General features: G+C 57.3%; 1 protein-coding gene across 1 annotated transcript; it reads right to left on the reverse strand.

Moving 5' to 3' along the window:
• Window positions 1–1,502: 1,502 nt before the first annotated feature.
• Window positions 1,503–5,808, reverse strand: MSX2 (msh homeobox 2; the record flags this gene model as incomplete). Its single annotated transcript, XM_082323950.1, has 2 exons — window positions 1,503–1,927; window positions 5,454–5,808. The coding sequence occupies 2 exons, from the start codon at window positions 5,806–5,808 to the stop codon at window positions 1,503–1,505; spliced, it is 780 nt and encodes a 259-aa protein (XP_082180076.1).
• Between the last annotated feature and the right edge of the window lie 7,631 nt (window positions 5,809–13,439).

Below are 13,439 nucleotides of genomic sequence, written 5' to 3' on the forward strand. Positions count from 1 at the left end.
AGGGAGAGGGGAAGTTCATCTACAGCGGGTCCCGGGCGGCAACGGCGCCTGGGTCAAAACAAACCAAACCCAGCAAAACCTCGTGGCTTTTTTTCAGTATTTTCTGCTTTTTTTTTTTTTTTTTTTTTTGTTTCTTTCTTTCTTTCTTCCACAACAACACGCTAAGAAAAGAAATCCAGGAGAAGCTCTGCCTTCAGTGCTCCACAGCCTTCGGAGGAACTTTCTCACAACGTTTAGCAAGAGGAATACGCCTAACAGGAGAGCTCCAGGGAGAAGCCTGGGGAAGGCGCCGCCAGCGCTCGGGGAGCTCCCCCGGGCCCGACGGCTTGCGCGGGCTCTTGGCACCCCACCGTCCCGCTCCTGGGGTTGGCTGGTTGCGATACCTCGACCTCGCTTACCGAGGGCTTGAAGCGTGAGTCACTGGTATTGGCATCCTTAGCGAGGGAAGGAGGGGAAGGCTCGGGGGGTTCCTCTATTTAACACAGACTGTTGCAAATACTCATAAACACCCCCAAACAGCTCCCAGAAGCGTTCGACAATCCTTTGCTCACCACCACTGTGGAAACAACCCACGTCTTCTTTCCCCAGAAAGCTTCCTTCCCTCTCTCCTGGTTTTCAAACAGCATTGCAGAGCCAAGATTACCTGGCTGTAGCCAAAAATTTCCAAGCATGCCACCGGGAAGAGCTGAAGGCCAGGCTGCCTGAGGAGCCTCCCTCACAGTGCTTAACAGTCGCTGAAGCTATTTATACAGATAAAGGCATTACAGGAGCCAATGGTGGATAAAGCTGTTGCTCTGCATTTAGGGGCCCTGACGCTCATCTTGTTGCAAAGATCTGCCGAGGTTTGGGATGCAAAAATTTTCCCTACCCCCAGAAATGCAGGAACTCGCTGGCTCTGAACTTCACTCGGACTCTACTCGGTCTAGTTTCTATTTACACGGTGTCTCTAGCTAAGGGCTCTGCTTTCTTTAAAACAAACAAACGAACGAACGAACGAACAACAAAACCTTGATTATACCTTTTTATTTCCCTCCCCCCTGCCCCCATATTAAGTGATGACACTTGAGAGTGTGGGTTTAGGGCATGCACCCCTCTTACTTTAAAGATGTGTTGGGCCCCATCAGGAAGGCGTCGGTAAAGCTCTGCCTCCAGAAGATGAGATTGCTTTTTCACCCTTTCCTTTCTATTCTAGTTTTATGTGCACTGTATAAAACCCCTACACTTGCTCAAATGCTTTTTCTTTTTTTTTTTTTTTTGTTTGTTTGTTTTTACGTATTTTTTTTCTTTGAGGATCAGACTCGGCGCTCAGAGCACTCTCAGAAGACACCCAACCTGTCGCATACAGGATGCCTTGCTTTGCTAACGCAAACTCCCGTACGCTCGGGGTGGCAGATAGAAGCGTGCAGAAAGAACGGCCAGTACGGGTTGGGTACTGCCTTCTCAGGGTTGGACGGGATCCACCAGGAAGTCTGTCTCACTGTCGCTTTGTCTTTCTGATCTTCTTAGGATAAGTGGTACATGCTATATCCAACGGGAGTCGCATAGAGTCCAACGGGCGGGATAGGAAGCACAGGTCTGTGAAAAGGGTAGGATGTTCCGTACAGTGAGGCAGCCTGGATGGGAGAGTTGATGGGGAAAGGGAGGCTGAACCCTGATGGCAACATGGGCTTCGCTGCCATTTTGAGCTTCTCTAGCTCAGCCTCCTGCAGTCTCTTGGCCTTGGCCCTCCGATTCTGGAACCAGATTTTGACCTGGGTCTCTGTGAGGTTGAGGGAGCTGGAGAACTCGGCTCTCTCGGCGATGGACAGATACTGCTTCTGGCGGAACTTGCGCTCCAGAGCCAGCAGCTGGGAAGTGGTGAACGGGGTTCGGGGCTTCCTATTCGTCTTGTGCTTCCTCAGGGTGCAGGCGGTGGGGCTCAGGTGTCCTGCAAGGAAGGGAAAGGCCGGTTATCACAAAAGCAGGGAGACCTGGGTGCTCTGGAGAGGCGCGCTGCGGTTGAGGGCTGGGGCGGTATCTGAAGGGAGAGTCCCACCGGGTGACACCCTCAAAGCAGGGGATCCTTTTGCAAGTGGCTCTGGGAATCTCTTCCCAGCCAAAGTTATGTTCGCAGGACTTCACAGATGTCCTGGGAAGGGAAATTTATGCTCAGTGATTTCAAAAGGACAGCTTGGAGGCAACCGGGGCACAAAGGATTCGCAGATACAGACAGGGCGGATCGCATCAGGAGTCACAGCACAGGGGTCTAGCGCACACAAAACACCGCCTTGGTGGCGGCGGGCTGGAGGAGCCCCTCGGACACGGCACAAGACGGACAGATGCGCAGAAGCAGGAGATTCACAAAAGGAGAGAGGTGCGAGAGGCAAGCCCGGCCCGGCCCCGCTCCAGGATTTCTCCACCAAGAGCAACAAGTCAACCCTAACTTTTTTCTGACAGCTGAAGAAGCGGGGGCTGATAATTTCTGCGGCTTTGACAACTGGGCATTTTCCTTGCTATTTCTTCTCCGCTTGAAATCAAGCGCAAGTTTTACCTCTGCTTAACAACTTTTCTTTTCAAGGAGTATTTTCCGGCTCTCAACAAGTATTAAAAAAAGAAGCAAGCAGTGCACTTTTCTTTCAAGATTTAGCTTTTATGACATTTGCTAATTAAAACCCAACCACCCCACATAGCTGCAGCATCTGTAGGCAACGCAAGTCAGGAGACCTGCTGCCTTTTGTGCTCGCCAAGCGGGGTAGGCACAAGCGCCGGGATGGCACATCCCTGGCTTGTCTCTAGATTCATTTTGCATTTCGCTAATCATTTTGCAATCTAAAGAATAACTAAAAAGCATGAGGCTGACTTGAAAAGCTCAGCGCTTTGGCTGTGTGTCGGCTCCCTCCCGGGGTACAGGAGAAGCCGCTCTGGCTCCCCAGTTTGACACAGAAAATGACACCAGGCTGCTCTGAAGAGGCTGCTAAATTTTGTGCAGGCTGTAGGGTCTGGTTCAAACGCTTGCCGGTGTTTGCACGTCGTGTTTTCTGAACCCCTTTCGCTTTCCTCTTTTATTTTTTAAAATAAATTCGACCACGAAGCTGTTTAAGCGAATATCATGCAATTAAAAAAAATCCCACGAGGAGAGTGTTCAAAAGTTCAGAAAGGGGAGGGAGGAAACAGCTACAGCACAAAAAGTTACACTTCTCTTCCTACTCTTCTTCCACATACTGAACGGAAAAAAATAAAGCTCTCTTAGAAAACAGCTTGCCAAATACCGCCTCATGATCCCACGGGGGCATTTTAATGATTAAGGTGCTCACCGTGGCATTGGGTTCGCTCCTAAACCGACACTAAATTCACCCGGCACTGGATCCACTGCCGGTCACCCCCTTACCCCGCTCCCCTTGAACGCGACCCCTTTCTTTGCCCAGGCGAAGCCCCGAAGCCGCGGCGGGGGCTCCCTCCGCGCCCTGCGGCTCAGCCCGGCCCCGGCCCTGCTGCGCACCGGGCAGACCGCAAAAACCGACCTCCGCCTGAAATCCCGGACAAACATTTCCCCCCCGGAATCCACCCAAGCGTTCCCGGGCTTCTTCCCTCCCCATCCCCCGGGTGAGGGCCAAACTGGTACGAAGCAGGGCCCGTCGCCACCGCAGCCCCTCTGGTTGCCTCTCTCCCCTGCCAGTCCCCCCGCCCTCGCTGCAGTGATTTGTTTCCCTCTTTTTTTTTTGTTTTCTGTTTATCCTCCGTTTGCTGGCCAATGCGGGACAAAACCAATCCCTTGGAGACGGTTCCCTCGCTGTGTTGCTCAAAATCTCGCTTTCATAGCTCTCCCCTCCGTAATATTACCGGTAATAAATGGAGGAGCTCCTGCCAAGGCCAGCGGGGGTCCCTGCGCGGCAGCGGGCTGCGCCTCGGCTGCCCCACGGCTCCGAGGGGGCCGAGAGCCGGCTCCGAGGGCGGTCAGGGGGATTCGGGACCTTCCCTGCCCTGGCCAGCATTTTTTGCCCCAAACCCCGCTGCAGCCACCGGACCTGGACTCCCTAGCTACTCGAGTCCTTTACAAAGCCGTTTTGCAGATCTCACAAACCGCCGATTTTAATAAAGAGGTGGAATTTCGAAGAAAAAAAAAAAAAAAGTACCGGGAGAAGCTTAGGCCTTGCCTAAGTCTGGGGTTTAGGGCAGTGTTAGAGGAGGGGTCTGGGTGGGAGCACACGCTTCTTTTCACGCTTTCCCAGCTACACGAGGGTGTACGAAAATCGCAAACCGGAGCTGCGCAGGGAATGACACGGGCGGCTGCTGCCCCTCTCCCGGCACGTCAGAAATCAAATTAATTCGGGGTTATCGCAAAGGAAAGGAAGCGGCTGAAAGCCAAATCGAGATGATTGTCCCCCCAAAAAGAGGAGCTGTAACAGCACTAAACTTCCTTCTTGCAATACGAGATTACAGAAGGGAAAACTGCGACTGTCCAGCTCAATCGTTCGCGCCTGTAAAGCCGGTAACTGAGATAACGCCGAGCGTTCAGTGGGCATCAGGCGAACCGGGGATGCGCGGGGGCGAGCGGCCCCAGCCGCTAATGCGGGTGTGCCGAGGCAGAGCCCAGCGCTGCCGGCTCGCCTCCCCCACCTCCTCCTGGAGGTCTTTTGGGGGCTTTTTTTTCTTTAAAAGCAATTGGTGTGTATATATATATATTTTTTTTTTTTTAAGGGATCTCACCGAAAGCGAAATGCAGTTCGGCGCGAACACAGCAGCGCGGCTGGAACAGCAGGAGGGTTTAAGGAGCGAGCTGTCACCCCAGTCCCCCCAGTCCCCGCGTGTCCCGAAGGGACGGGGGAGCTGGCAGGGGCTAAAGGGCTCCGGTCCAGCTCGGGAAACTTTGCCAGGCTGCACGGGGAGGGAGGGAGAAGCGGACCCGAGCAGGAGGGGCGGCGGCGGGGCTCAGCCCGCCGAGACGGGCAGGCTGGAAGGGACAATTCCCGGGAATGCAAGCGCCAGGAGGCTGCTTTGCTCCCTGTGGGGTACGGGAGGAGGAAAGAGGGAGGATTTCCAGTTCTCGTTGCAAAGGGGCAGCAGAAATGGACGAAGCGGCAGGCGCTGACCCGTGTGTCGGGAAAGGCAGCTAGTCCGTGGGAGCTCCCGATCGTTCCATGGTTTCAAAAGCGTTATATATTTATATACATAAGCATGTAAATATATATATATAAATATATAACTGTATAAATATATAATATATAACATAACTATGAAGAAATACCTAACAGACATATAAAAATCACACACACGCAGCTATAAATACATATATAAAATGCAATGTATATATGCATACGCCTAGCGTGCCCCTGTGCATCTGGGCGCCCGGGGAGCAGCGCAGCCCGGGGCCGGGAGCCCGGGGCCGGAGCGGTGCCCGCCTGCCCTCGCTCCCCGTCGGCCGCGCAGTCCCGCGCAGCCCCGCGCAGCCCCGCGCAGCCCCCCCGGCCACTCACTTGGCGGAGGGGAATATCTCCCGGCCTCTTGGATCCAGGAGGTGCCGTCCTCCGAGTTCTCCGATTTGACCGAAGCGGTGTCGAAGGTTTTTGTAAGCGCCCCGGGGGGGCTGTGCGCGTCCCGGGAGCCGTGGCCCGGCAGCAGCAGGTTCCTGGAGGTGCCCACGGCCGCCCCGTCGGCGCTGCCCCCCGCCGCGGCCAGCGGCAGCTCTTTGGGGGGTTTCTTGTCGGACATGAGGGCTTCCACGCTGAACGGCAAGCTGGACACCTTGACTTTGTGGTGCTCCTCGGCGCCGGCCGCCGGGCCCTCCTCGTCGGAGGAGAAAACCTCCTTCGCCTTGGAAGGAGAAGCCATGGCGGGTGCGGAGGAGGCTGGAGCGGGGCGGCCCGGGGAGCTGCGCTGCGCCTCTGCCCGGCCCTGCGCGGGGACTGCGCGAGTGAGGCGCTGCGCGGCCGCCCCCCTTTTTCCCCCTCTGGGGGCTCCCCGGCTCTTTCCTCCTTTGGGAAGTGGAGTAAACGCCCCGCGGGCCAATCAGGGCCGGCGCTGGGGCCTGACGTCGGGGGCTGACTCACGCCATTGGCTCGGGAGCGGGAGGGTGGGGAGGAACCTTGGGGTTTTTTTTCCCCCCTTTTTTTTTTTTCCCCGGGCTGATGTGGTTTGGGGTGTTCCCCCCCCCCCCCCCCCCCCCCAATGAATTAGGAGTTAATGACACTGGCAGCCAGCGGAGCTGGGCTATTAAGGAGCCGTCCAGGGCTATAATCATACCAAAGCAAGGAAAAAAAAAAACAACCAAACCCCGCCGGGGTAATTAAGGCTGATGATTAGGCGAAGAGGAAACTTTAGAAGATCGCGGCTCTGCCTCCTCTCGCCGCCGGCCCGGCTCCTCCCGGCCCCCCGGTGCCCCCCGTCGGGTGCCGCCGCGCCCCAGCCCTCCCGGAGCGGGGTCTGCCGGGCCCCGCCGGCCCCCGAGGAACCAGGGGCTTTGGGGGGGGGAACGATCGTCCCGGGTGGGGGGGAGATGCTGGACCCTCGCTCAGAGAAACGTCCCCGCGCAGAGACGCCGGCTGCGAGCCGCTGGGTTTTCAGCCCAAAAGGGGCTTTTTGGGTTGCGTTCCCTCGGCGGCAGGACCCAAGTCGGGCAAAAGCGCTCTGCAGAGGCTAGAGCTGTAATTATTATTTTTTTTTCCAGCGTCAATTACACACGTGATGAATAGATGAGCTTTAATAAATTAGGGGCACGCAGCCCTTAATTAAGAGGCATATCAAACCACTGCTATGAAAGCGATTCTCTCACTTTTTGACTTCCTACCAGTGGCATGAATAAAGAGTACCCTTTAAAAAGCGTTTCTAATTACCTCGCGGATAAAAGCAGATACATATTGTTCTTTTCATAATTATTTTAATCTTACGCCGGGCGTTATTTCATGCTGTGCCCGCAACTTTCTCTGTTCATTTTTTTTTTTTTTTTTAAATGTCCAAGAAACGCCGCCTGGGAGCCGTTCCGGCGTTACGCAGAACGGAGGCTCTGAAACCCAACGTCCCCTGCCCGGGTCCGGGGCTGTGCGGCGCAGCTCCTCGCCCTGCGCCCTGGCTTCAGGCTCGGACGGAGCCGCGGGCTCGGTCCTGGGCGGCTGCAGGACTCCGCTCCTGTGCAGCTTGGGTTACAGCCCTTCCACCAACCCTGCAGGATTTCACTAGCTCTTCTTGTGCTCGATTTGGCTGCCCAACTTTCCTGCCAGCCCATGTGGCAGTCTTGAAGTCCCCAGTCGTGCTAATGCTAATCATGATTTCCCACTCGCTCCGCAGCCTGGGTGATTCTACCTTTTCCTAGAGGGCAGTTTGGGAGCTGATTTTGGGAGAGGAACCAGTCCAGTGCGGATTTTCTTTGGGCTGTGCTCCTCTGCCCAGGCCAGGCCAGAGAGCATCTCCAGGATGGGACCGTACCGAGCGCGCTATGCTGGGCCCAGGGGTCCCCCCGGCCCCTTACAGCCCTGCTCCTCCAGCCCCCCGTCAGCCAACACGTTCCTGAGCCACCCCAGCCCTGACAGCATCGCGCCTGGTGCCAAGATGGCAAATTGGGACCGGGGCACGCGATTGCGCCGTGGGAAGGCGCGTGGGAGGCCGTGTACCAGAAGCCGGGTTACAAAACCCCACTCATCAGTAGGGCTAATAGTAGGGTTTGCACGCTCGTTACTTATTGCCAGCAGTGTTACTGCAGCCCTCGATGGGTTCAGGATTAAAGCCAGGCCAGATCTGCAAAGCGAGGTGATGGTTCCAACCCGGCTGAGGCAGCCTGCAACGTTTCAGGCAACAGAGCCCTGATTCAGGCTTTTCTCCAGGGGTGAAAATAAGAGTTGATCCCACAAACCGGTGCCTCTCCAGCTGCTCTTGCTATCCCCAATTCATCGTTTCCCTTTCCCCAGAGAGCTCATCTCTTTGCTGGGAGATACTCGCCGAGAGACGCAGGACTGCAAGCAGCCAGCCCCGGCCTTGCAGGCTCTCCCGCTGCAGTGGGGTTGAGTTTGTCCCTCTTCTCCCCCCGCTCCCCTTCCTTTCCCTTCTCCATGCTTCCTGCACCGTGACAAGTAAATGAGAATTGATGGACACGCAGGAACAATGCATGTGTGTCAAGAACAATGCACCGCCCGTGGAAAGCCATTGTGGGGCTGCTGAAAATGCTACAGATAATTATACCGCGCTCCCAAAGTCAATGCCCGCTGGAAGGGCGCCTGGGGAAGGAGAGCTCGCAGGAGGGCAGGTCACGGTGACACCGATCACGTCCCTTGGGTGCAGCTTCTCTCCCCGGCTGCCTGGCGGTGGCCTGGGTGTGCAGGCTCGCACGTCATCCCCGTGGGCCTGGGGAGGCTTCTCTGTGCTGTCGCCCTTTGGGAGGCTGGAGCAAGGAGGGGGACCAAGGGACAAACTTCTCTCGGCACTGGGAAGCATGGAGCTGGCTCATCCAGCCTGGTTTGGCTGGCTTTTGGGTGCCCCAGGGGTGCCTGGGATGGCAAAGCTTGGCAGGGTTTGCTCATGGCGTTTGCCCTCTTGAGTGTTAGCCCATGGTGAGGCTGGAGCATTTTCTGTCTAAAGCCTGAACTTGGCGGTTTCTCTCCTCCCTCCGCCCTCCCCTCCTTCATCCTCCTCCTATCAGTTAAACATACGAGACTGAAGCCCCACGCGGCACCGAGTGCCGGGACGGAAACCTCGCCGAGACGGGTTTTGGAGAAATGTCTGGGAATTAAGGCTTTCCCCCCTCCCCAGGATCTCGGAGCGGCCGCCCAGCCTCAGACCAGCAGGGAATTCTCCCGGCCCGGGGAACCGACGTGAGTCCGGGGCCCTCCCCCGCGTCGGGGCCCCCCTCCCGCCCCCGTGGGACCCCGCTCCGGGGCAGGGCGGCCCCGGGGCTCGGCCGTCGGGGCTGGGCCGGAGCCGCCCGGCCCGTGTGCCCCGTCAGAAGTCGGCGCACGGAGCACGCCGCATCCCGAGGATGCCCAGAAAGCCCCTGCCCCCCTCGGTGCCCCTCAGCCTCCCCCCGCCTCCGGCAGCACCAGCCCCCGTCAGCCGGGCCGGGCTCCGCGGGCCCCGGTCCTGGGGCTCTCAGCTGGGGTGGGGCGGGGAGGGAGGGAGCGCAGGGGGAGGAGAGACGTTGCAGACAAACTGAGGCTGTTTTGCAGGCGCCAGGAGCGGGGAGATGAAAGGGAAGCTCCTGGGGGAAGCGGCTGTGCAGTTTGACCGGCTCCAGCAGCAGCGGCAGCGCCGGCCCGGCCCGGCCAGCTCCGCCTCCCGCCTCCCCCTCTGCCCCCCCGGCCCCAGGCTGCCCCCGGCCCACCTCCGCCTCCCCGTCCCCAGCCCGGGGCGGAGGGAGGCGACGGGCGGGCACGGCCACGGCATCCCCGCTCCCGCGTCCCGGGGGCCGTGGGCAGCAGCCCCACCGCGGGATGCCGCAGCGTAACCGGGCTGGGGTAGCCGGCGCTGGGGAGTCGGTGACACCCCGCCCCGCCGGGGCAGATCAGGAGGGACCCCGTTCGGAGCACTGCACGATGGTGCTCTGCACCCCCAGCCCAGGCGAAGCACCCGCCCGTGTCCTTTGCAGAGCACCCGCCGGCACAAAACGCCCGCGGGCAGTGGGGAGCGCGTTTATTCTCCGGGAGGGCCAACCCCACGGGCATTTCCCCCTCCTCTTATGATCGATTCGGTTAATAAGCCGTTTTCTAAAGAGAGGAGATTTTTTTTTGACGAGCCACCGTGAGGCTGGCGTGTGGAGGTCCTTTAAGAAAGGAAGATGAGCTCCCGCTTTGGAAAGCGGCAGGAGAAGGGAATCAGAGCGTGCATCGAGTCTAAGTTTTCCCCCGAACCGAGGTGTGCGCCGAGGCGATATTCGATGTGTCAGAGGTTGGGAGATTTTTCTCTCATCGCCTTGCTCCAGATGAGACCTGGAGCCAAGAGAAAGGCGTTGTAGTAACAGATATTACGCATTTATCTCCAGACGCTAGAGAGGAATTAAAACGAGCCGAACATCAGAGCTTCCGAGGATCAGCTCTGGTTACCGACGCTTCCACCTACAGCCTCCCCGTGGGTCTTTTGGGCTCTGTTTCCGAAGCCGGTGGCTGTCGGCTGCGGATCCCGCTTGCGGGGGGATCCCGTCCTTCCCGGGAGCCCGGGGCCGGGGCGGGCGGGGGGAGCCCGCAGCGCCCGGCTACCGGTTGCGCGGGGAAGGTGGGTGCCGCGGAGCAAAGGTTGCGCCGGATCCGGTGCGGGAAATGGGCAGCCAGTGCAATCACGCGTTATAATTGTCCCCTCTGTCACCCGACAGTGGCTGCTGTTTCTCGCACCGGTGGCACCCGCCCGTGGGACAGCGCGGGCGCAGCCAGCCCGGCTGTTGCCCAACACCGGCGGCTCCTTTCCCACCCGCCGAGGGCTGCTCTCTCCTCCATCTGCGCAGGTATTTCATTTACGATCAGATATTCATTCTGTTTGGCAAGAGGCAGGGGATAGCTGTGAGAGATCAGATGTCTTCCTGCTCAAAGCAGTCAACAGTTTTGCCCTTAAGGACTAAAAACATTTTTTTTTTTTTTTCCGAGGTAATAACTTTCAAAATAAACACATGGGAAAGCTTCGGGGGAGGAAAGCGCCGTTAGAGAGGTTATATTTACACGCAGAAAACTCGCGATCGAGAGGATGGGATGGAGACTTGCTTTTGGGAGGCGATGCTCGGCCCCTCGCTGCGAGGAGCCCGGGGGTGCCGGCTGCGGTGACCCCGGAGGGTCCCGCTCCGCCCCGGCGCCCCGGGCCGGACCCCGCTCCCCTCGAAGCTGCTGCAGCCAGCGCCGCTTCCCCAGAGCGCAGGATTGGGCCCCGAGGAGGGGAACCCTGGGCACCTGCTGGCGCCGTGCCCCTCGCAGCCGGGACGGTCCCCAGCCGCCACAGGACCCCCCCAAATCCACCTTCCAAATAAATAAAGTCGGCAAAACGCTCCGGGGTTTGGCCCCAGCCAAGCGCAGGGGCGGGCGCCCCCCACCCCCGCCCCGTCGGGGGCTGCAGCCGCGGCCCCCGGGCCCCCGCGGCGGCCGGCACAAACCCCCGCGGACCCCCTGCTTTCTGCTTGGAGGGAGAGAAAGGGGGAAAACCCGACGAGCTGTGACCTCAAAACTTCTTCTCCCGGGCTCTGGCTTTCCGTTTGCAAACGGTTTCCCTCCAACTCGCCGCAGTGAATTTTCACTCTCGCACGCACCTCCCTGCTCGTCTGGGTTGCGAGGGCATCAAAATGATTCACCCCAGCGCGGAAAATAAGGGGTGGAGAGGTAGAAAAGAAAAGCTCCTGCATCGACTTGGTTCGAGCCCCCGGCCCCCCCAGAGGCTGCTGCGCGCACCCGGCCCCCGGAGCACCAAGCTGCTGGGGCGATTTTTATGCGCCCATTTTACTTTTGTTTGTCAATTTTCACATACATTCGTTTTCGATGATTTGCCTGCTTCCCTCCACCAACCTAGGAAACACAGAGGGGATGGGAAATAGCCTGAATTATCCCCTGCTCAAACGGAGCTCCTGTAAAAATCCTATTATTTGGGCAGTACATTGGCGGCGTGGAGACGTGCCCCACGCTTGATGCAATTCGCGAATTACCATGATCTGCTGGCGGTTATTTTTTTCCCCATTTCTCTTCCCGTCTTTATTTCCCAGCTCCCCCCCGAGCCCCCGAACGGCCGCAGCCTGGGCGCACGCTGTCTCCGGCAGCTGCCCAGCTCGTTCGGATCGCCCGGGCCGGATAACAGCCCCCCCGATAAACCGCTCTCCATCATCGACTGAAATTTGGTACAAATTGATTGCGAGGGTGCCCGGCTCTGTGAGACCATCTGCCCGGCGTCTTTACTTCTCAGACATCATTTCGTTACAGAAAACTTACATTTCCATCAATCGCAATTTTGTTTTAATCGGGAAAAAATATTGAAATGAGATTAAGGACTTTTTTTTTTATTATTTTTACTTGGTAGAATGAAGGCGGGGGTCGGATCCACGCAGCCGGCTGGCGAAGCTCGATTCGGCCAGGTTCAGCTCTGCCCGATGGCTGAGATGGGAGATGCCTTCGGCGGGACGCAGCCCAGCCTCCGCGGGTGCCCCCCGGCGGGGCTGCGCCGGAGCCCCCGGCCGCGCCTGCCCCCTCGGCCGCTCCCGCGGCTGCTGCCAAACCCCGCAGGTTCCCCGCAGGGCGCCGGGGAGAGCCAAACCCCCCAGCCCCACCGTGCTTTTCCACCCGGCCCCGGGCAGCCCGGCCCCGGCGCCCGTCACCCGGGGCGCGGATGCGAGTGGGGTGGGCAGCGAGCGCCGGAGCGAGCACATTCCGCTCCGGATTCCAGCCGGCCCTCCAGGGTTACAGGGATTTCCCCCCCCCCCCCCCCCGCCCTTTCCTTTCTTTAATTACATTCAGGGTCCTTTCACGGGGTTCGCAACGGCTCTGCTTGCGTTTCGAGGCGATATTAGCTCCGCAGAGAAATGCCACAGCCTCCCGGCAACGTTACGCAGGGGTGGGAAATTTATTTGGATGCTCCTAATTCCTGCGGAGATTGTATCGGCTCCGAGCCTTTTTAAGAAGGGCAACAATTTTTATTTGTGTATATATACGTATTTGCACGCAAAGTTGTAATAAGCAAAGCAAATCAGACTTTAGGATTTAACAGATGTTGCAAGGATGTTCATTTAGCAAATGATGAAATTAAATCCATGCAACGATTTTTTACAGCTTTATTTTGCACAGCTTCTCAGAAATCAGAGACGAGAAGACTCACTAACTCATCGGGTTCGCAGTCCTTCCATCCCTGTTAGTGCAGCTTTCCCTCTTTCTGTACGTGTATCGCTGCTCATGGAAGGTAGGTAGAAGTATCCCACACCGCCTTATTTCCATAATTTCCCTCTGGAAAATAACCTTCTTTCCAATGTAAGCACTATCTTTGCCTACGCACTTACAAAATACATTTTAAGCAACTTCATTTATAGTCTCTAAGTCTCTCCCATTTATAGTCTCTCTTAAAAAAAAAAGTTAAAAAATCCTTTAAGTCGAGCTCAAGGTGGCTGCTTGCGGAGCCTGTGGGGAGGGAGCACTTCCAGCGAGGCTTTGCCACCAGGACACGGCAGTCTGCTACATGGGGTTTTGCTTCACGTTAACAAACTGACTCAAGTCTTTTGTGTGCTTTTTATTAAAATTCTGCATTTTCTTCTGACTGCACAATCCCAATTTGTTCCACTGGGAAGTTCCTTGGATAGTAGCTCCCCACAGTTCCTCATTTGCAAAAATCTCAGTTACTCTACAGTCAAATCAAATTGTTTTTTCAACACTTGTTTTTTTCCAAAGTGGTGCTAACAAGACCGCTATGCTCGGGGATGCTCTCGGTAGTTAAGGATTTGGGTTGTAGCTGGACCCTGATCCCGTCAGTGGCTTGGCAGAGGTCGGCTTCCACAATCGTGCTACATAAAAATGTGGTTCCAAATATTT

Source organism: Platalea leucorodia (assembly GCF_965183815.1).
Source record: "Platalea leucorodia genome assembly, chromosome: 11".
Classification (NCBI taxonomy): Eukaryota; Metazoa; Chordata; class Aves; order Pelecaniformes; family Threskiornithidae; genus Platalea; species Platalea leucorodia.